At 39.3% G+C, this 23,823-nt stretch overlaps 3 protein-coding genes across 4 annotated transcripts; 2 read left to right on the forward strand and 1 right to left on the reverse strand.

Annotated features, from left to right (window-relative positions):
- The first annotated feature begins 2,023 nt into the window (after positions 1–2,023).
- On the forward strand, positions 2,024–8,454 carry LOC126367677 (glutamate receptor ionotropic, kainate glr-3). The gene is made up of 6 exons (XM_050011320.1): positions 2,024–2,299; positions 3,145–3,293; positions 4,347–4,728; positions 6,106–6,392; positions 7,068–7,225; positions 7,453–8,454. Exons 1-6 carry the CDS (start codon positions 2,024–2,026, stop codon positions 8,337–8,339), a joined length of 2,139 nt encoding a protein of 712 aa, XP_049867277.1. The 3' UTR covers positions 8,340–8,454.
- Positions 8,340–9,728, reverse strand: LOC126367819 (uncharacterized). The gene has a single exon (XM_050011578.1). The coding sequence runs from the start codon at positions 9,627–9,629 to the stop codon at positions 8,577–8,579; it is 1,053 nt and encodes a 350-aa protein (XP_049867535.1). The 5' UTR covers positions 9,630–9,728; the 3' UTR covers positions 8,340–8,576.
- A 686-nt stretch (positions 9,729–10,414) lies between these two features.
- On the forward strand, positions 10,415–22,333 carry LOC126367861 (RWD domain-containing protein 4). 2 transcript variants are annotated; one of them, XM_050011636.1, is made up of 5 exons: positions 10,415–10,562; positions 11,484–11,596; positions 19,108–19,211; positions 20,181–20,361; positions 21,185–22,333. In XM_050011636.1, exons 2-5 carry the CDS (start codon positions 11,489–11,491, stop codon positions 21,347–21,349), a joined length of 558 nt encoding a protein of 185 aa, XP_049867593.1. In that variant the 5' UTR covers positions 10,415–10,562; positions 11,484–11,488; the 3' UTR covers positions 21,350–22,333. The 2 variants fall into 2 exon arrangements, with proteins under 2 accessions (XP_049867593.1, XP_049867594.1); XM_050011637.1 differs by lacking the exon at positions 10,415–10,562 and adding an exon at positions 10,691–10,829.
- The last annotated feature ends 1,490 nt before the right edge of the window (positions 22,334–23,823 follow it).

The following is a 23,823-nucleotide window of genomic DNA, read 5'->3' on the forward strand; positions in this document are numbered from 1 at the left end:
ATAGAGAATGTCCATATAAGTACGTCCAAAGGTATCACTATTTCCTGAGACAGGCAGGACAACACAACACCACATATTAAGCACATAAAAACAAAACAAACATCACAAGGCATGATTCATCATCATCAGCCGTATGACGCCCACTGCTGGGCATAGGCCTCCCCCAAGGATCAGCGCACACCGACCGCACAGCACAGCGCACAGCGCAGGACCGATCGTCGTGGAGATCCAAGGCATGATTAATATTGGTTAAAACATAAATGATTATAACTTAATATCATACTTTTGTATGTTAATTGCACAGTAATTTTATGAACGACGTGTTAGTACTTAAATAATAATAGGGATTTCGCGTTAATGGGCCTAGGAATTTTCGAAGGAAGGATATCGTATAATGAAATAGGTCGTAAAGGGCAATTAAAAAGTATAATTTCGGGCAATACCAACGGCTTACTTACATCCCACTGCTATGCACAGGAGGGTTAAAAAGCCTACTTTGAAGCAATTCATCTAAAGAGCAATATTGCAATTTGACGTTTGCGCAGAGGGCAAGAGCAGTTTCCACCACTGCTCTAAAACTGCCCTTTTTCCCTAATTCAAATTCAAATTCAAAAATATCTTTATTCAGTAGGTAACATAGTTACACTTCGAATCGTCAATTTTACATAACGAACGTCTCATCCGCCTAAAACTACTGCAGCTTCTCACAACCTGTATAGCCGGGGAAAAGAAGCTGCAAGAAAAACATCGGCACAGGGCCCTAGACGTTCTTTAAAAAAAATAAAAAATAAACATAAAATATTGGTATACAATTGAGTAATTTAGCTGCCTAATATCAGTTCTCAGACAGTTAATCCCATGCATTTATATCTTCTAAATAATCACTAACTTTATAATAACCTTTTTTGTAAAGTTTTTGTTTAACTACTAGGTACTACTACTACCTAAAAAGTAGCATGCTACACCAACAAGAGCGTGGCTCTTAAATTAGTGATGTGTGATGTGACATTTGCGCATTTATCAGTATAATAATATATGTGTAATGTCAAATAACAATATTGCTTTTTTAGATGAATTGCTTCAATATGGGTTTTTTACCCCCTCTAGTCTAGCAATGATACTAAGTAACGGTTGTTGAGGACTTCAGGCTCTCGTCTCCTTTTTCTTATGGGTGTGTGCAGGCGCTCTTCAATGAATAGCTTTATTACGTGGTTAACAAATTTATTTATTTTTTAGAACAAAGGTATGTAGGTATACAGTAAAATAAGCGATGTGCATATTAATTAGACGACGTCGTGATAATATGTGTTTCGAAAAAAGGTATGAGACGAATATGGCGGCTGCTGCAGGAACCGGAAGACCGTCATCGCATAATAAGTCGATAGGTGGCGCCACGCGATGTGGATGCGTTTCGTTTGTGCGCTTGTTAACAACGGTAATTCTGCCCCTCACTATTGGGTATCCTTTTTTTTGACGTGACTTATTGTAGATTTGCCGCAGATGACATTAACTACTTGGCCGTACAAATGGGGAGCGCTGAGAGCTCTCACCCGGTACAAAATTTGAAACAACAGGCCTGACGGTGTCCAGTTGGGTGCGAACCTCAACTTAGGACGTCGTCTGATGGGATAGTATATTATTTGAAAGAATTAATCGACCCTAGAGGGTTGATAGCGGTAAGTGCTGAATGAGGGCAATCGTCGACTACGCCGGCGGGGTCGGTATCGGGGTCCTGAAGTGTTTGTTGAGTAATCGGGTTTTAAAATGTAATCTATTGGGTATCCGACGTCGAGCTAGATTCAAATTTAAATTGAAAATATTTACTTCGGAAACTGGTCCATATTATTATGTTAGTAGGTACCTAACAGAAACCTTAACATGGTATTAGTAACAGATTAACATAAAAATAAGCATAATGGGACAAGCCCGAGTCACCGATGCATCTGGCAGCTGTGTGACTGCGTGCAATCGCACCCAGCGGTTCAGCAGCGGCGAGTCGTACCGGTCCACCAATACGCTCGTGATGGTGTCGGGGCTGGCCACAACACTCACTCCTGAATTTTCTGGGTTCCCTTACCCTGGACCTAATTTATTTCTTTCCAGCGCCAACGCAGATATAACTCCAATATTAAAAGAGCTTCACGGACGCAAAGACTTAGAGCTGATACTCATTGATCTGCTGAACGGCCTCACCAGAAAACATGACGTCACGTGCTTCGCTTTCATTTGCGATCCAATCTACTTGAATGTGTTTAATGGAGCCCTGTTTAGACGGACGTTCGCTGTTCCTTATGTCATGGTAAGTTAAAGGGAAGGCTCCATAAAACAATTTAATTGACATTTTCCCAATCTAATGTTTATTCTGGCGTCCGTGGTCCAGTAGTTAAATGTTAGGCTCACGATCACGGTCCCAGGTTGGAGTCCCGGTGAGAGCATTTCATAAAAATCACCAGGGTTGGTGATGTCGGTAGATCTCACAACTTGTACGAGAGAAGATTTTGAGGTCCTCTTATATCGACAGAACGACGTTTTTACAAACGCGACTGCTAATCTGACCTTAGGTACTAAATAAATTGAAACCGGTCTTCTTCTTCTATCGTGTGGGTTGTGAGGTGGATTACCAACTTCATCAACCCTGGTGTCAGGGTTACTATCGAGCCGCCAAAGGTCCCTGACATGACTCATATCATCATGTAACGACTACATACTTACATCAGTAACTAACCGAGACCAACGGGGTCAGGTGCCTTCCGAAGCACGGATCGTCTTATTTTCGGACAATCAGGTGATCAGCCTGTAATGTCCTAACCAAACTAGGAATCACAAAGTGATTTTTGTGATATGTCCCCACCGGGATTCGAACCCGAGACCTGCGTAACGTGAGCCCAACGCTCAACCACCTGTACCACGGAGGCTGGTAAGCCAGAGGCTTACTAACACGCCCTCCGAAGCACTGAATCATTTTATTTATCGATCATTGACGCGATAGTAGATCATTGAATACAAAGGACAGTCTCACAAAGGGATTTCAACAATGTTCCCATCGGGAATCGAATCCTGACCTCCAGATCGTGAGCCCAACACTCTTAACTACTAGACCACAGAGGCTGTCAGTTTTATAGTTAGGTATATAATTGTTTTTAGACAGTAGTAGAAGAATACGAAGACTTGTTATCGCCAAATTTTGACACTCTGGAGTCCTTGCGAGAGGTCAGGAGGGATGGTTGCAACGTGTATGTCATTCTGCTGGCGAATGGTCTGCAGACAACCAGGTTGCTACGGTTTGGTGATAGGTAAGTATATATTTTTTTTTTATTCAGGTTAACAACAGCTCATTTATAATAATACTTTACAATATTATGTTATGTAGTGAAGCTAATTACAGTTAACCACGTATTAATAATTAAAGTACGACTTACGATGACTAAATTGGAGATGTCCTTAGAAAAGGTTTAATACGATCTACTCTGACCCGGCGTGCGTGTATGAAACGATCGATGAATGTGGAGGAAGCAAGAGAAGTGTGTCAGGATCGAAGCAAATGGAAATCTATAGTCTCTGCTTACCCCCGTGGGAAATAGGCGTGAATTTATGTATGTAATAATTAAAGTAGTAGGGGCAGACGAGTGTACGTATATCAGTGGTACGCGCGTGCTTGTGTGTGTGTGTGCGTGTGTGTGTGTGTTAGCTCTGCCAATTAGTAATTCTTGGGATCGGAGGCTGCTATGAAGTATAATACCTACGGGCTTTTACTATAATCGTCACGAATTCAAGAGCCACATGCTCTTGTCGGTGTAGCATTCTCCATACTACCTAGTTTTTTTTAGAGAAAAACAGAGCTCATACATGGTATGGTGGATTCTATTTTCCGTATTTAGACACATAGATGGTCCATTATACGTGTTAGCGCACATCCATAAAATAGAGTACTTACTTACAAAACTAAGTAGGTATGTACTTATAATATTAATAACCACACAAGCATCTTATCTGACAATCATATCTGTCTGGGTCTTCACAAATAAGTTTTGTTCATCTTACATTGTAGGCACCCAGCCGTGGTAGTCCAGTTAGAAGAACGCTTAATTATCACATAAGGAAGCAGGTTCGAATCCAGCACTGGCTTAAACCTATGATTATCTAAATCGTTTTTCGAATTCATATTTGGATCATAAATGATTAGCAAGTGCTCAGTAGTGAAGGGATCCATCGTGAGGGAATGTCGGTATTACCCACATACCCGAGACCTAAAGTGTATTGGGCTGGTTTTATGCTGTCAAATCTTCAGGTTAGGTAAGCGGACCCTGTGAAAACGCGATAACGCTAGGGAGATGATGATTTTTCAGGCACCGAATCCTAGACACCAGAGCAAAATACATCCTCCTTCACGACTTCAGGCTATTCCACAGTGACCTTCACTACATATGGAAACGGATCGTCAATGTGGTATTCCTTAAACACTATAAGAAGATCAGTGGAAGTGCCAAGGGCAAAGCCTGGTTTGACCTCTCCACTGTCCCCTTTCCGAACCCAATTAGAGGTGTGTTTGTACCAAGAAGAGTAGACATTTGGAAGGACAGCAGGTTCCACTACAACAGGCCCTTGTTTGCTGATAAAACGACGAATCTGAAGAACGAAGTTCTGAATGTGGTCTACTTGGACCACGTTCCCTCTGTAGTGGTTATGAAATCCAATGAGACGAGCAAGATTGGTGGCATTGAGATTGAGGTAAGGGGCATCTGTACCTCCCAACAACTTTTTTTTTTAGTTAAGATGGGTTCTTGACTTCATTCTTCCACGAGGAGAAGAGATCGACGGTGGAACGAGCTTACCCAGAAAGGCACTGGCACTCTCACACACGCGACGGAACGCAGCAAGCTACTTGGCGCCGGACTTAAGTGAGAGGGTGGTCGCAAGCCAGGCGGTCCCTTACGGGCCCTACCACTCTGCAAGGGGGATCATTCAGCCGTCATCACTGACCGAGGAGTCAGGTGATGCCGTTGCCCAGGATGGACCACTAGGAGGTCCCCTTCCACCCTAAAAGCTTTCGGTATAACATAACACATACTTCGATTACAGGAAATGGGTACAAAATTACACATGTCATCCTGCTGCCCTTATCCCACTCAATGTTGGGTCGGCACAACGTCAGTCCTCATCTCAGTACTCACATGTCGCCCTAGGCCAAATAGTTATCGTCGGCCAGACACATCATCTGACCTCTCCTTCAGTCGTATCGGTTTTCCGTTCCACTGAAGCAAGGAGGGGTAAGACGAGTGTGTGCGCCTGCGTTTTGCGCAAACGTCTGCGCACCTTAATATATCCTGCGTACCCGACCGCTTCCGTTAAGCCATCTTCGGGCGCATCAGCGTCGTGCCAATTAGGAGTCGAAGTGGTCGCCATGGCCGAAATCGGTCGGAGAGATCATCATCATCATCACTCACATGTACTTCTTCACACAATCCATCCACACTTTCTTGGGTCGTCCCCTACTCCTATATCCGTCCACATTCATACTCATAACTTTCCTCGTTATATGCCTTTCGTCGCACATTACATGCCCATACCAAGCTAACTGTTGCTCCTCAATTTCTACATATATCGAGATTACATGACCAAACCATAGAACAGCACGGGCTTCCGACGACACACGTGTATCCAATTAGTTTTCCTAGTTTTAAAAACGTATAGTTTCCTTAAAATTAATAAGTAATTTTAGGTACCCATTCGCGTGAAGGCCTTCTCCATCTCTTGCCAGCTTTTCCTGTGGTGGGCTAACCTTCTCCACGTGTGGCCAGCTACGTTCACGATGTCATCGCACCATCGTCGCTTCCGTCTGCCTCACGGTCTTGTCACGTCCCGAGGGTACCAATGCAGGACTCTCTCGCTCCATTGTCCATCCTGTACTCTAGCTACATGGCCCGCCCATCTCCACTTCAGCCGTGTTTCTAACTCTTGTAGTGTTACGTATTTCCGTGTTTCTTTTTCTATTTCTTAGCTTCCACCCTAACATGCTTCTTTCCATGGCCCGCTCGAAGAGTTGGATTTTATTTATTACTTCCTTCGTTAGTGCCCAGGTTTGACATCCATAAAATTTCTTTACAGATCCTAAACACTATAGCCAAAAAGATGAACTTCGACCCAAAACTGTACCAACCGGACAACTTGGAACTGCACAAATGGGGCCAGAAGCAAGCCAACGGGTCATTCTCTGGTCTCCTTGGTGAAATGGTCAACGGCCATGCCGATGTGGCATTGGGAAATCTGCAGTATACTCCTTACCATCTGGAGCTGACCGACTTAAGTATCCCGTATACATCGCAATGCTGGACTTTCCTGACTCCTGAAGCTTTGACTGATAATTCTTGGAAGACTTTGATTTTGCCGTTCAAGTAAGATTCTAATGTTGAAGATTAAAATATATTTGTAGATGTTCGTGGTTTCCAGCATCTGTGCCCGCTTAATGGCAATAGGCTTGCGCCCTATTAGACGGGACTTAAACACAGCTTCGTCTACCCCTTCGGGGATACAGGCGTGATGTTATGTAATAGATGTACTTTACAGTATATTTAGGTTAGACGTGGTCGTGAAGCTGTCCCTTTCGGGGTAATCAGAAACAATGGGCACTAGATAATATGACCTTACTTGATATAATATTACCTTTTTTATGCCTTTTTATAACGCCCTCCGTGGTCCAGTGGTTGAACGTTGGGCTGAGCGGAGGTCCTGGGTTCGAATCCCGATGGGGACATATCACAAAAATCACTTTATGATCCCTAGTTTGGTTAGAACATTACAGCCTGATCACCTGATTGTTCGAAAGTAAGACGCCCCGTGCTTCGGAAGGCACGTTAAGCTGTTGGTCCCAGTTACTAGTTACTGATGTAAGTACGTAGTCGTTAGGTACATGAATCATGTCAGAGGCCTTTGGCAGCTCAATAGTAACACTGACACCAGGGTTGATGGCGTTGGTAATCCACCTCACAACGCACACGATAGAAGATGCCTTATTCAATAAGTACCTACTTAGTTAATAGCGTAGGGCAATTATAATTTATCTCTTTCAGATTGTACATGTGGATAGCCGTGTTACTGGTGCTTTTGATAACGGGCGCAATATTCTACGGATTAGCAAGGTTTTATATGAATTTGCAAGTATTCAAAAATGATCACAGAAATCAAAACAAAATAGGAATCAAAGAACAAGTGAAGGATGAAGTTATTGGTTAGTAACTACCTAAGTATTTAGGATGTTTCTTAACATAAATTGGGATCGTAAGCTTCAAAGATAGGGTGTTCGTATTTCATTTCAAGATTATTCTTTATGATGTTAAAGTGCCTACTAACTGGGAACGAGTCTCAAGTAAACCGGTCAAAGACTTTACAAATAACAACATAGGTTTTGTTGCAATACCTCGCCATTCGTATGCTAACGAACTATTTACTTTGCAGACCCGAAGCCTGGCCTGTACCTGTTTGGAGAGATAATTAACAGCATACTTTATACCTATGGAATGTTACTTGTTGTGTCTCTGCCTAAACTACCGACTGGTTGGTCGATAAGATTACTCACAGGATGGTATTGGTTGTACTGTATACTTTTAGTGGTCTCCTATAGAGCAAGTATGACGGCCATTCTAGCTAACCCAGTGCCAAGAGTGACGATTGATACCCTGAAAGAACTAGTAGACAGCAAGTTGACTTGCGGCGGATGGGGAACGGAGACCAAGAAGTTTTTTGAAGATTCCTTAGACGACATTGGCCAGAAGATCGGCGAAAGATTCGAAACAATCGACGACCCATTTCTGGCGGCCAGGAAAGTCGCACTAGGAACGTATGCGTATTACGATAACTCAAATTTTTTGAAGTATATCAGTGTGAAGAGAAAGAATATTTTCATGGATATGAAAGAATTTGAAAATTCAACCGTGAATTCTACTGAGAATATTCAAAGTAGCACTGACGAGAGAAATCTGCATATAATGTCAGATTGTGTCGTCAACATACCGATATCGATTGGGTTTCATAAGAACTCGCCACTGAAGCCATTGGCAGACTTGTATTTGAGACGAATTGTTGAAGTGGGTTTAGTAGAAAAATGGTTGAATGATGCAATGCACACCATCAGGACTTTAGACACTAGTGAGGAAGAAATAAAGGCTCTGATGAACTTGAAAAAGCTGTATGGAGCTTTCGTAGCTTTAGGTATAGGATATTTCTTAAGCACAATTTGCCTTATAGGTGAACTAATACACTGGCATTTGATTGTCAAAAGGGACCCAAAATTCGACAAGTACGCCCTAGACATCTACTACATGAACAAGAATAAAAAACAGTAGTACAATTAAACAATGTATTAAAACTAATAAAATTATTTATGCTAGTTATAACATGATTGTCTTTGAATGAAATAAATTATCTAAAATTGTTCAGTCACTTTTTTCAAGTCTTTGTGCTGTGTACCAAATGTTATAATTTTTTAAAATTAAATTACAAGATATAATAAAGAAATTGACATAATTTCATAGTAATTATGATACAACACATTTTCAAAAATTACATTATTTATACAATTTTCAAGCAAGTTTTTGGACAGTATTAAAGTCTGGGGGGTGAGTACCCTCAGGGGCATTCTCAGTTATCCAGGAATGTTGCAGGACATTGGCCAAAGGTAGTCTTTGCTCTGGGTTAATCACTAGAAGTTTCCCTATTAAGTCTTTAGCATTCTCTGAGATGTACTCTGGGTATTTCAGTATCACATACCGGATCTTTTTATAAGTCTGATGGGTTTCTTTAGAGTCAAAGGGCGGCAGACCCACAAGTAATTCATAGCACAAGACCCCAAGGCTCCAAATGTCTACAGCGTAACTATGAGGCTTGCCTTCAATCATCTCTGGAGACAAATAGTCCAATGTCCCACACAAAGTCATTCTTCGAGATGATGGAGAGTGCACTGACCAGCCAAAGTCAGCCATTTTCAACTCCCAATTGTGTCCAATGAGTAAATTTTCAGGCTTCAAGTCACGATGTATCACTTTTTTCGTGTGACAATAAATCAATGCTTTAGTCAAATCTCTAACATAAATGGCTGCAGTTTTTTCGTCAAAACGCCCGCGTTCCTTGAGTAGTTTATACAGAGCACCATGCTTCGCATATTCTAAGATTAAATATATCCTCTTTTCGTCATGAAAGTACCCGTACATTCTCAAAATGTTTGGGTGTCGCAAACGGCACTGGATTTCAACTTCACGTCGTACCTGATGCTCGATCTCCGAGTCCAGGATCTGGCTTTTGAACAGCACCTTCAAAGCCACCACGTAGTGCGAAACTTTCTCACGAGCTAAGTACACATTTCCAAACTTTCCTTTACCGAGTGGTCGTCCTAGGTCGAAGTCGGATAATGACCACGATTTCTTCTCGTCTTTTGGTTTCTGCAGTTCAAGCTTGCCTGGCGCTTCTTTGGGTTCATTTTGGTTTGTCTTCGCACTGGTGTGGAGAGGTCTGGGCACAGCTGGTATCTTGAAATTGTCACCTGGCATTTTTGATGAACTTGCTGTGCAAGAACATACAGAGCGACCGGCTATCGGGGGGCGGTTTTCCTTACAACCGCATTTCGTAAAGTTCATCATTACCAACTCTACTCAACCACACAGATAAAATAAATAACGTGTAAATAAATATTATTCTTGGTTGAAACGCAAGATTTCAAATAACGTACTTTCGCCAACCGTTTGTTGGTTTGCAAACTTAAAAATGCTTGCCAGAAATGAGGACCAATTTCGTACCTAACTGGTTTTATTTTTAGTTACTTTTCAAGTAATTAAAATAAAAATAATAATATTAAAATTATAATATTTATAATTTAATTATTCTCGAACACAATAAATAAATTGATTCTTATTACTTATATATTTACCCACAAAAGTTTGTGAAATACATATTTTACTTTTACTTTTGTAAACGTCTGCATGTATTTATTTAATGAAAAATTACTAAACCAATTGTTAAAAGTTTTGTGGGCAACACTAAAAGTTTGTATTTACAAAACTAGTTACGGTTAACAAAATTTGTTTGGGATTTTATACTTTAACTATAAGGAATGGCATAAAAAATTGTACTTTACAATATTAAAGTTATCTATATTGAATTATTTTGATTAATCAATAATTATTAATACATATATTACAATTAAATTTATTGAATATTTTTAAATATTGTAACGATATGTATAAATGTACAGCATAATGTGTTTTTGTAGAGCAAAATTTCCCTGGGGCTTATGTAAGTCAGAAACAAAAACAATACTTTTGTATAGTGTTGCTTCTTTTACACTTTTCTGTTTCATCCATGTACAAAACAAAATGCTTTTAATAATTTGACAGATCGGTCATTAGCCTTGTATAACAGCTGTTTGTCAAATAATTTAATATACCTACACGATATTCATGAACTTTATGTGATATTGAAACGAAGATAATAGTAATACCGATTTTACAGATTCTATGACGACAGTATAATCGCTACTCCACCATTTTAAAATATCCGTGCATTATAATAAAAAGGTATGTCATATTCACACTATTCTATCGTAAAAACTTCGCTAAACATTCACGACCTTTAGGTATTTTTACGACGAAAAACGTCACCTAAATTGTAACCTTAATTTTACGACCGTAGAGAGTATCGATTTTTATAATTTATAAAAATTAACACTCAATGCATGCTTATTTCATAAGTGCGTTATTATTCGCGTAATTTAGAGGTTATGTTCAGCGGTTCAGTGTATTGCAACGCTCAGTGTCTAATTTGTCATGCTATGAATTGAGTAGGTAAGAATTGCTTAGCCAAAAGGGTGGCGTATCGATATTAGTATTGTTCATACATAACCACAACATAACCTACTTTGTTAGTGTAAAAATTACCTTACATAGCTATCACCTCTTCTATACAGTTGCTAAGTTCAACACAAAAGTACTCAAGAAATGTTTGTTTGGTTTTGGCAAAGTTCTAACAACAACTCAACAACATTCATCGTCAACTTCTTTTCCCAACTTATTTTAGGAATCAATGATTTAATCACAAATACATACAGCAGCTTATCACATTTCGGTAAAAAAGTGATTTAAAAAATAACTGAATGTTTGCTTTCCACCACTTCATCCTTCGGAAGGATGAATATAGCTGACCCTGGGTCTCAGGAGGTTAAAAGGAAATGGATGTTTGTTTACCAGTGGCCATTAATCTCGCATGAGTTTCCCAAAAGTCATTTTAAATGTTTCTTTGTTACCAATGTAGCATTCTTTGTTACATACATTGTAAAACATATATTTTTTTAAGTCCTCTACATCTGCCTAGCTATTTCGTTTCACAGAGTTTGCTTACCTAACCTAAAGATTTACAGTTCCAGTTTTTTACAGTAGTACAAAAACATTTCGTAAGTAATTCATTTACATTTTTCTTAAATGATTTGTACAATTTTCCAGGAGTAATGTCAGACGATGCAGAGCAACAGGCCGAGGAAGTAGAGGTGCTGAAGTCTATCTATGAAGGAGATGAAAACTTCAAGCAAGTGGATGATAAAACTTATCAATACAAGGTACAGTACAGATTCTAAAGTTTTACCAGCGGAGTCTGCACGAAAAGCGCGCGCGTGTCGTGCGAATTATATCGTCACTGGAAAGGCAAAATTACGTAAGCGCCAAAAGGCCATTTCGAGAAAAAGCCGCGTAAAGTTTCATTTTTTCGTTTTTTTATCATAACTTTTTACCCAATTATCCAATTTAGATGATGTCAATGTAAGGTTACATTGTTTTTTAATTTTCTATGTCCAGGAATACATATCATAACAGTTGGATTGCTATTTTAGGATATAGTGGCGCTTACGTAAAAATGACTTCAGTTTACAGTAAAGCAAATTTACTTAACCGCCATCTGGTTAAAATATTATTTGGAAGCAAAATTACTTACAGCTCTTACGACAATGCATACGAGAAGGACAATATTTCTTTAAATATAATAATACTGTAATGTTAGCGGAGTAAAAGTTACTGTAACGACTTTTACATATCTGCTTTCATTATGTGAAAATTGCCTAAAAAGTGATCGATTGATTATGTCAGTTCACCAAAGATTCTTTAAAGTAAGTTTTTGTAATATCTTACATGGGTAAAAAGACGTAAGAGACAAATAATTCTGTACCGTCGGTGAAAAGTAATACAACTCGAGTTGTATCACTTTTGAGTTATTAGCACACACTTCATGTTCAAAAAATTCTCTTTCTTTCTGTCTAATTCTCGTAACTGTAGCTATTATAAATACGGAGATAATTTTTGTGTCTAGTGATATAAGTACTGTTTGTGAAGGATTCATGCTGTTATAACACGTGTAACATAATTCATCTTAACTTGCATTAAAGTGAAATGAAGATTTTCACTAAATATTTTGGTGTAAGTAAATGCAACTCAACATATATTAAAATACACGCAATCCTTGAATTCTCACAGTCCGTGTTTAATGATATAATTTTAGTTGTAACATCAAACACCAAATTTATTTTTTCGTGAAAAGTAATATAAATTAATATATATCAAAATATTTCAGAAAATACGATCTTAGATATCAATAACGTGTCGTGTATAATGATACATACAAGTTCGATTCCATGCGCCACCAGTGTGTATCCTAGGGTGACCTCCGCATAAACCTGTCTATGGGAAGACATTTTGTCTAGAACCACAGCAAACCATATCTGATCCGCATTGCGAATGGGTATAGGTTAAGTTAGTACTTCAGACCAAACCGTGTTTTTTCTCTTTCTGCTATAACCACCTTGTAGTACTTAATTACAGTACCTCAATAAGTTGTGGGTCCTGATCATGGCGTCGTTATCACCATGGCAGGGTTAGTCAAGAGGTATTTGAGATTTGTCATAACTGTCGTTAGTCTCCTTCCCTTAGCTCGAAGCATAGCTGTTTTACATAGTTTTCTTGATTACATGCAGGTTAGGCGATTTACACACGGCGCCGCGCACCGCCGCGGTGGGCGGTGAGGCGGTTCTCATGTCGCATTGGCCTGTATGAAATCCGTTGGTGCCTCGCACACGTACACCGCCCGACCGCGCGGTCGAGCGGTGCTCTCGCCGCCACCGCCCCTCCGCGCTGCCATCCGCGCGGAGGGGCGGCGCCTCGCACACGAGGAGCCACATAACCGCGCGGATTGTTGTGAGTGCAGGACGTGTTTATGCAATTTAAAAATGGATTTCGATGTTTATTTCGGAGATTGAAAGTCGCCCTGCTATTTGGGACATAAAAAGCGCACAATATAGTGACAGACTGCTTAAAATGAACCAATGGGAAGAAATTATTGCCAGTGTCTGTGATCAAACTGTCCAAAACCGCGTTAAATCCATCCGCGCGGATAGGCGCGTAAACCGCCTCAGCGCGCGGAGCACCGCTACGAAATCCGCTTCACCGTCGCCGTCCTCCGCGGCGGTGCGCGGTGCCGTGTGTGAATCGCCTTAAGCGGTGGCAGATTGAACGCTGCCTTCATTGCTAAGGAGGTTGTAGACGTGAAATAATGGCTCCAAATATTATCGAGCTCCAATTAATATGCAAGCCATTCAATACACGCTGGTTAGATCTTTTATGCAAGCGCCGGTAGTGGTATTTTTGAACCTACACAGCCGTAGATGACAGCTCGGCATCGGCAGCATCGGGATCTGCCACATCTTCTCAAGAGAAGATTACCAGTTTCTCAAACACGTTGAATGGTGTAAATTTGTCGAGCTTCCTCATTTTTATAAAGGGAATAACTGCTCTGAACTCTTGAGCACCACAAGTAATATTTGTTTTCTGTATTTTGATTACATAAGAGAGAATTACGCACAGGACTGTGAAAAATGGAAAGAGGAAGGGGAGGCCTTTGCCCAGCAGTGGGATCTTGTAGGATAGATTAGATTAGAATAAATAATTGGCAACACTACGGGCACAACCCCTTAACCTCTCATCTGCCGAGATACCAGACACAGATTTTACATTGTGTCTGGTCGAGATCCGCGTTCCGGCAGATGAGAGGTTAATTAAACCAGGTCACAAAGTTTATAAAAATCCCAGGAGGTATTTGAGCTTCTGAAAGGAGTTAGTTGGCTTACATAGTCAATAAAAGCACGCATAATGGACCACTTGTGTTTATGCGGAAAACTGAGCCCATTAAAATAACATTACATATGGGACATTCGAGTATTCATTGAGTCAAGTCAGGGGCCTATGGCGGCTCAGTTATAACCCTGACACCAGGGTTGATGGGGTTGGTAATTCACCTCACAATCCACACGATAGAAGAAGAAGAAGATGGGACATTTGCCCATACATGTTGTGCCGACCCCACCTAGAGTGAGATAAGGGCAGGAGGATGATGATGATATAGTGGGAAGTTTGCCCACTTCACAATAGTGGTCCATACGCGAGGATACGCTGAAAGTCCCCCACGTGTGCTTACGTGTAGAGTTTTGCGGAAACGAGCTCATTTAGCTTAACCATAACAGACCATGGTCCATGGTGGTCATGGTCATGGTCTGAGGATAGCCCTGTGTAACCTATAGGTTTGGAGGTGAACCAATGATCTTCATTTTCACTACCTATTCTCATCGTCAACATTGATTCGACTCCGTTTATCATTCTGTCAATGTTGCGGGCTACCATTAGACCGGGAATTTTGATAATTCGAAATATCGAATTTTACTTTACTTTAGGGGATTTTGATTGTGGAATGAGTTGTGATCTTTTAAATAGTTTCAGCAAGAAAGAAGTAACACTTACCGGTTTGTGTGATTTTGGTTTAAAAGTACGTAGGTACATCACCTTTATCTCCAGGACATACTGCCAGGCTAGCCCGAAACATTCCTAATGACTAGTCTTAATATGATTCCTCTTACCTTCATTTTTTAGGGGTGGAAATATTATCATAATTGAATTTGTAAGATTTTGACTGCAAAAATGAACCAAAAGTGGTTTTGATTAGGGGCGTAGTGTAGTGGACAAAATGTGTTTGTAGTGGGCAGCAGTGGTGGTTTTGACCGGTTATTTATGAGTTTTGAGAGTAAAATCATAACAAAAATATCTTATTATCGTCACCTTACACTATATATACGTGTACCATCTTTATATGTATTTATTATTAGAAATTCGTAAAAATATGTATCATTTTACACAATAAAACCGAAAAAATAAGTCATGTTAAACCACTTGACACAAATTCGTTATAGTTTATCGTTTGTGTCAATTGATATAAGTTACGTTTCTTTACTTTTTAAAGAAAATAAATAGAATTTTGCCTTTCTACAACATTATGAAATAAACTTTCTTCCAAGACATTTTGTTTTTTGTAGAATAAGACTGTAAAATTAATAATTGAAATATGATATATCAACGATGACTTTTTTATAGTTATGTGTGTAAAAAGGTATAAGTAGACTTGTATCAATTTACACAATATAAAAGTTGGTGTCAACTGATACATGTAATTTATTTTGATCCTCTACCATTTCTGTTTAGGTTCTAAATATAACTAAATATTAGAAAAGAAACCTTCCATCATCACCTATCGACACATCTAACTTCTGTTCCATTATTCCTTATAAGTCACGAGCTAGAATATTTTTAACTTTAAACTCGATTTTCTCAAAACTTGAATTTTGGACTTGTATTACTTTTCACCGACGGTACAGAATTATTCTCAATACCTCCTTAAATTACTTATTACTTCAATTGATTTATAAAAATAGCTATTAAAATACTGAAGTGCCAGACATAAAGTTACATAAAATATAAGTAATAGCGTACAAACCGTTATCTGTATGTAAAAGTTTCTTATCACTTTCAAGGACAGAACGTATACGGACGTTCCGATTCCAAGGTGTCATACTACCTATTATGAACCACCAATGACCCATGGTCTCTGTCTGTGAAAGGGTTAAACGGTTTTAATTAGCTAAACCCGTACGGTATTTATTTGTATCAAAATTAGAAATTGCAATTTAAGTACCTTCCTGTTGTCAGATTGATCTGAAATTTGGTACACACCTTTAATTCCGATGTCAATACAATATAATAAAATCAATAACATTATAAATCTAAGATGGCCGCCGGTACAAAATGGGGATTACATATTTTTCCACAACCCCCTCAATATGGGTATCAAATAAAAGAGCTACACAAGTAGAATACTGTGATTATGTCAAAATTTAAAATCCAAGATGGCCGCCGTTCCAAAATAGCGGACTAGGTACATAATATTTTTCCACAACCCCCTCAATATGGGTATCAAATGATAGGACTACACTAGTAGAATACTGTCATTATGTCAAAATTTCCAATCCAAGATGGACGATATTACAAAATGGCTGAAAGAAGGATGTTGCCCTTAATTTTGTCATTGGCATCCACCGTCCATAAAATGCAGGGCAGCACAGTCGACCATGCAGTAGTATATTTGGGCTCAAAATTGTTTGAATTAGGACAAGCATACGTGGCTCTAAGTCGAGTCAAGTCTCTGGAAGGGTCAAGTCTTTTTAATTCCTCAATAATTTCTAATTCCTCAATAATTCCTCTTATTGTTTTTCAAAGTATTTACCACGAAGTTTAATACACTTTTCCATTCGCTCGAACCAGATATTATAACATTTATTCCACTCCAAAGTAGAGGTGTTCATAATGGTTGACTTGAAAGCGTTGGCCGCTTCTTCACCGCACTGGAACCTTTGACCGCGAAGTTTTTTTTTTTTTAATTTTAGAAAATGTAAAGAAATCATTGGAGCTTAGGTCAGGACTATATGGAGGATGGTCAAGGATTTCTACGTTTTCCTGCTTCAAATAATCGTTTGACGAGCGGTGTGTGAGCTTGCGTTGTCATGGTGCAGCATCCTGCACCCCTGCGCATCATCATGCGTCGCTTTGGGTTAGATTTTCGAAGTTCGGCGATGACTTGTGGTAAACAAATTGTGGTATACCAATCCGCATTAACCGTCCTACGATCTTCAAGTGCAATTGTCGCAACATGACCGATTTTCTCCACGAAGGTAGCCACCATCTTCTTTGAAGTGCTTCGAGAGCAAACAACTTTAGTCGGCTTTGACTCGTTTTGAAGACCCAAACTGTGGATTGTTGTTTGGAATCAGGATACGTCACCACTGATGATGTCGTACACGTGATTTGACTCTCCTCGGTTGAACCTCTGAAGAGTTTTCTTACACCATCTTACGCGGGCCGCCTTATGATCGTCAGAAAATGCGGGATGCAACGGCAAACTAGTTTTCTCACACCAAGTGCCTCATTCAATATCATTTGAATGGTTGTCCCTGAAATGCCTAATAACGCCTCTATCTCTCGGTATGTCACATGACGATTTTTGAGGATTAGTTGTCTCACAGCAACGATATTATCTTCAGTGAAGGCGGATGTCCACGCTCGAATTCTAAATACCAGCGTTCGATGGTCCGCAGACATGGCACTTCATCGTGGCATAGAGATTTTAACTTTTTGAAACACTGAAGTCGCGGTAGGCCTCTTCGAAAGTTATAGAAAATTTTCCTTTGTAAGATTCATTTTCGGAAGTGACCTGACAGATTCAAACCAACGCTGTGACTAAACAATTGCATTAATCCTAATGCTTTCAACTGTTTTGATATTCGAAATTCCAACAAATTTGAATTTTTAGTTCTCAATTCAAAATTGGCCCTAAATATGCAAACGACAGAACTTAAAAAGTATAACAAAGTCGCTTTTTCTGTCCCTATATCCTTATGTACGCTTAAATCTTTAACATTACGCAATGGATTTTGATGCAGTTTTCTTTAATATATAGAGTGATTCAAGAGGAAAGTTTATATATATAATAACATCCAATAAATAGTGGAGAAATACTGTTATATTTTAAAATTTTAATGTGATGTCGTAAATAATTTCCTTTTTCCTCAGCATTGCACCCGAGCGAAGCCGGGCGGGTCGCTAATAAATTATAAAATCAATTCTAAAATAGTTTTACTTTTAGATCTATTGTTAAAAAATAACTTCCTGGGAAACTTACTGCTAGCCCACAAACTTGCTTAATAACAGCATAAAAATGCGAAGTCAAATTTACGTACACGCCTTATTTATTCTAAATACCGTAAGTCAAAATTACTTATTCGCCATTCACTGCATAAACATGCTAAGACATTTTTTCTTATACGCCTTACTTATTTTAAAAGCTGTAAATAAAAATGACTTATACATAATTTAATTTTTATTTTCAGTAGTCCAAAATTACTAATAAAATGATACTTTTCAAACTATAGAATGCCAAATTTACTTAAAGTTAATATGTAGTTATTATATAGGAACACAATATTACTTATACACCAGTCACGAAAAAAACACCAAAATCTTGTCGTTTAAGAAACTGAAACTGAAAAAAATCAACTTTTTTTAAATTTACGTAAGCGCCAAAAAAGTGCTCGTATCACAATGCTACCCAGACAGATCGACGCAGAATGAAACGCTGATTCCGAATATATAAAAAACCCAAAATACCTATTTTGGCGCTTACGTAATTTTGCCTTTCCAGTGACGATATCGAGGGCTTCAACCAATATTTGAATTCAACCAATTTGAATTTGAATAGAGGTAGTGAATGCTATCTATGGTAGATAGACGTCATATGGCCATTGGTCAAAGCTCTCGATATTATTCGCACCGCGCGCGAAACGAATGTCATGGCACGAGGGCAGAATTTTTTTCTTTTTTTCTGGTGGTTTTATCTTGCGATCAGTCTCATTGACTATAAACAAATGAGTTGGGTTTATATGGCATGAAGGACACTACTCCCAGCGAAGTCGGTCCTTTCTTTGAAGTAGTCATTCGGCCTGACTGTCCTTATCGAAAATGTCTAGTTTCTTTTTAGACGACGTATAGTTTCTGGAATAGTTAGTTGCCCCACAAGCTGATTTGGGTGCAGAAATATAAAAAACCTTTTCTTTTTTTGAACCTGTTATCGTTTACTGTGACATACGGGGCTCGGACAACAGATTGAATATAATGATTATGTGTAATTTTTTTTGTTCTTTTTCTACAGTATGTAGACGGAGAGAAGTCATTTATCCTGGAGATCTCATGGCCGCCCACTTATCCCACGGAGAAACCTAATTTTAATGTTGATATATTCTACAATCAGAATTTGTAAGTAATACAATTTGTTTCTTAAAAAAGCTGATCTGTAATGAAACAGAACTAAAACATATTATATAATGTATAATGTTAAATAACCTTTTTATAATGTTTCAACCATACTATTCCTTTCTTGTCGTTCCCTCACTGCTGAGGATCATGATTGTATGTTATCTTCCTCCACTGGGTTTGGTCCTGTGCCACATGAATAGCTCCTTGTACAGTCATGAGCAATATAATGTACCCACTGTGAGACTTACAGTTCAATTTGCCAAACAAGTTAATGTGACATGGTAGCAAAGTGTATACATATTAATGCTCGTGACCGTACAGGGCCCCCTGTACCTGCACCTGTATCTGCTTGATCTGGTCCACCCAGCTAGTCGGTGCTCTTCCTCTAGCACGCTTAACCCTCAATCTGGCCCAGAATTTGTTTCTCTAGGCAGTGCGATGGGGATCGCATTATCTGCTTAAAGAAACTCAAGACTCTCCTGGTGGTAAGCAGACGTTTGGTGACCTTAATCTCATTGAGAATGGAGACATTGGTTCTCATGGGTGTCCATGGAACGCAGCAACTACTATGCAGTAGCTTTCTCACACCATACTATAATAGTGTCTTTATAGAAGTCAAAAGCAAGTCATAAAAATAAAATAAAATATGGTGCAATCTTTAACCTTTCTTTAGGCCCAAAAGAGGAAGCGACGCTGGTCGCTTACCTAAAATGATACCTATACACCACAAGAAGTGCTTATTATCTAAAGGTGATAGATTGCGCGCAAAAGGAAAAAAAACCTTTCTTTACAAAAATCCCCGTCCCCGGTATTTATCCCCGTTATCTCAGCGTGTGTGTTTTTTTTTGTTATACTTTTTTTTCTTATTTATATAATCGGTCCGAGGACCATAAGCAGGTCTATTCCTTCATTTCATCAGTCGGGTGTGTTATAATACTTAATAAATAAATAATTATTTTATCATTACAGAATACCCGCTGTGAAAGAAAAGATCCTTTCATTAGTGGACTTGGAGGCGAACCAATGGCTCGGGTGCGCGATGACGTACACGCTGTTTGAGTGTCTGAAGGAGAAGACATCGGAGATACTCGCGGAGCAGACAGAGGAAGCTATCGTTGAGAGAGTGGAGAAAATTGCTATCACCGATCCGGTAGGATTTTATTTTACACAGGGTGTTAGTGACACCGTAACGAAAACTTTCGAGGGATGATTCCGACCGTGATTCTGGCTTGATATCAAGTGGACAGATGCGTATATAAGCCTAGCCCGATGATACGGTACTGGATCAAAGTACATCGGGAATCAAATAAAAAATGATCGCACCACATTTATTTTGTGTTGTTTTAATTTTTTTTGTGTTATAGACGGTAGGTACTATTGTACCTTTAAGTAATTTGTATTATACAATTATATTTATAATGTAATCATTGGGTTTTTACCTTTAATAAAAACATTTTATTATTATTATTATTTATAAGGCGAAGGCTGGCAGAGGAAGGCCTAGAAGGACGCACATTGACCAAATTGGGGATGTCCTTAGAAAAAGTTCAGTACGATCTACTATGAACCGGCGTGCGTGTGAATCGATTGATGAATGATTTTTTTTCTTCTTTGAGTTATATCTGCAATCAGTAAACATCCGTTACTATGAGCAGGTGAGCTGAAGGGGAACTTGGCTTGGAGTCATATCCACTGACATATCCTCAGCAATTAGCAACCTGATTCAATAATGAGGTGATTCAGAAACTTGATGAATGTGGAGGAAGCAAGAGAAGTGTGTCAGGATTGAAGCGTGAGTTCATGTACAGTCATGAGCAATATAATGTACTTTAAGACTCTGTCGCACTAGCATATTTGACATTTAGTGAGACTTACAGTTCAATTTGTCAAAAAAGTTAATGTGACATGGTACCAAAGTCCATATTAATGCTCGTGACCGTATGTATGTGAAATAATTGTCCAATTTGTTTCAGACGGAATCATCTAAGAAACCAGAGAGGAAAGAGCAGTTAACGAAAGCCCAGAAGCGTCGTGCGTGGGACAAAGCCGAGTTGGGTCGAGGTGGGGAGAAGCCCCGTGGGTGGGATTGGGTGGACATCGTCAAACACCTCTCCCAAGCGCCCCACCATCCCTCATGACACTTGCAAGGGTAGCATAGACATGGAGGGGATATTACCTCTTTAACTTTATAGAATTTTCCAAATGTTTAATATACAATACTTATCTATCATATACATCTTAGAACTTCGTCATAGGATAAAGAATAATACCACGTTTAGAACGCGAACTCTGCCCCGCGCCATTTCGTGTCGGGCGTCGATCTCACCCCCTTGGAGTCTTACTGTAAGCTCTGAAAGGCCGTAAACTGCTTAGGAGGAAGGGGGAGCGCGCTATGACTCTGTCTCGCTCACTCTTACGTGTTAGGAAGCAAGAATGAGGTGTTTATCGTCGCTGATTTCGCGAACTGACGTATGTGCAATTTTTGGCTAAACTGATGACCTTTTACAATTATCAATAAGACACAAAACACTGTAGCAAAAAATGCACATACGTCAGTTAGCAAAGTCAGCCACGTTATGTAGGGTCTGGGAGTGTGACTTCGTATCAAGAGTAGATGGTAGTTGTCTTCTGTTTCCTCGTTACTCTGCTCACCCCATTAGGGATAACGAGCGTAAGTTTGTGTATGTATGTATAATATCCTCGTAAGGCCCGGATTTTGCAGACACAATAGTTAAACAATGGGATTTGGATTTTAAAAGGACTTTGGGCCTTACGACTTTAAAGACCAGTGGTTCCGAAATTGATTTTCACACTTATCCTACGAGACAGAATAAAATCCCACGTACATTCATTTATAAGCAATATCATATACGCACTTTAGAACTCTGTCGCATTAACATATTTGACATTTAGTGAGAGTTACGGTTCAATTTAACAAAAAAGATAATGTGGCATGGTATTAAAGTGCATGTATACATATTTGTGTGGTTATCTAATGTTTTATACGTATTGTGTTCAGGTAGGTAATGAATAATGTTTAATGTAGTTTGGAAAATTCTGTAGAATCATCGTTAGAGGAGAGTTGGTTAATATTACCATATAGATAAAAAAAACACGGCAAACATTTGAAGAATATTGAATATCAAATACAATAATCAGCACTCATCGGATAACCACTAACTTAAAGGTTTAAAACTAGCCCCATCTCTCTTGCACTTAGGGGCCGTCCATTAGTCATGCGAGGCTCGAGAGGAGGGAGGGGTCCATGAAAAATCACGAAATATCATAAGGGGGGGGGGGTAGTAATATATAACATAAACAGCCTATATACGTCCCACTGCTGGGCACAGGCCTCCCCTCAATCAACCGGAGGGGGTATGCAGCATACTCCACCACGCTGCTCCAATGCGGGTTGGTGGAGGTGTTTTTACGGCTAATAGCCGGGACCAACGGCTTAACGTGCCCTCCGAAGTACGGAATCATCTTACTTTCTCGGACAATCAGGTGATTCAAGCCTGAAAAGTCCTTACCAAACAAAGGACAGTCTCACAAAGTGATTTCGACAATGTCCCCATCGGGAATCGAACCCGGACCTCCAGATCGTGAGCCTGACGCTCTAACCACTAGACCACGGAGGCTGTTATAGTAATATATCACGAGTATTTATTTTTTCGGCAAACGCGGCGTTTAGTGCAATTATTTTGGTAGGTACTAAAAATACACGTTATATAGGATGGGGGGTAGTCTTGAACCTCATCATATATCACGGGGTTTGTTTAAAATGCCAAAAAAAAACATCACATGATTGATGGACGGCCCTTTTTTTTTTTTGTTATGGCAATGGGTCGCTTAGGAATACGACCATTCTGCCAGTGTCGAAGTGATCAGAAAACAAACTGAAAAAATTTGACAGGTTGAATAATTTTAAACTGTAGGTAGAGAGCTAAACCTCGAGTTAACCTGCAACAAGACAAAACAGGACGTCACAAAACGTTTATCACAGTTTAATATTGTATTTACATATATATTTACAAATTAGTCTAATTAGAGGGGAGTTAGTGTACAAGAGGAGGGATTTAACATTTATAGGTTTGGGTATTTCAGGAGGGAGAATATCGTAAAGGGAGACTGGTCTAAGAGAGCAGTTGAACAGAACATGATCAGTCGTTCCGTCTTCGATGCCGCATTCACAAATAGACGAGTCCCGGATTCGGAGTTTATTTAGGTGAACGGGGGTACAGGAGTGACCCAATCGGAGCCTGCAGATTACCGAAGTGGACCGTTTATATTGTAAGTGAAGGATAGCAGTAGTTTGACAGCTGTCAAACTAAAATTAGGTTATGTTAGTGCTGCCTGAATTCGAGTTTAATTATAATACTTATCTGTTTATCGTAATGTGAAAACCTTTTACTGGAGCTTCGATAGGGTATTGAGTAAACTACTTAGAATGAGGGAGTTTCCAGGCTTCGTTTCCCAAAAAATATACCTCTAGATGGCGCTGTAAACATTTGTCTTCGTTTATGCATCTTTTATCTTTTTGTATACAAAAGATGACCCTTTTTATTACACCCCGGTACAATACATCTTCCACCCATTATTATTCTGATCAAAA

Source organism: Pectinophora gossypiella, chromosome 6, assembly GCF_024362695.1.
Source record: "Pectinophora gossypiella chromosome 6, ilPecGoss1.1, whole genome shotgun sequence".
Taxonomy (NCBI): domain Eukaryota; kingdom Metazoa; phylum Arthropoda; class Insecta; order Lepidoptera; family Gelechiidae; genus Pectinophora; species Pectinophora gossypiella.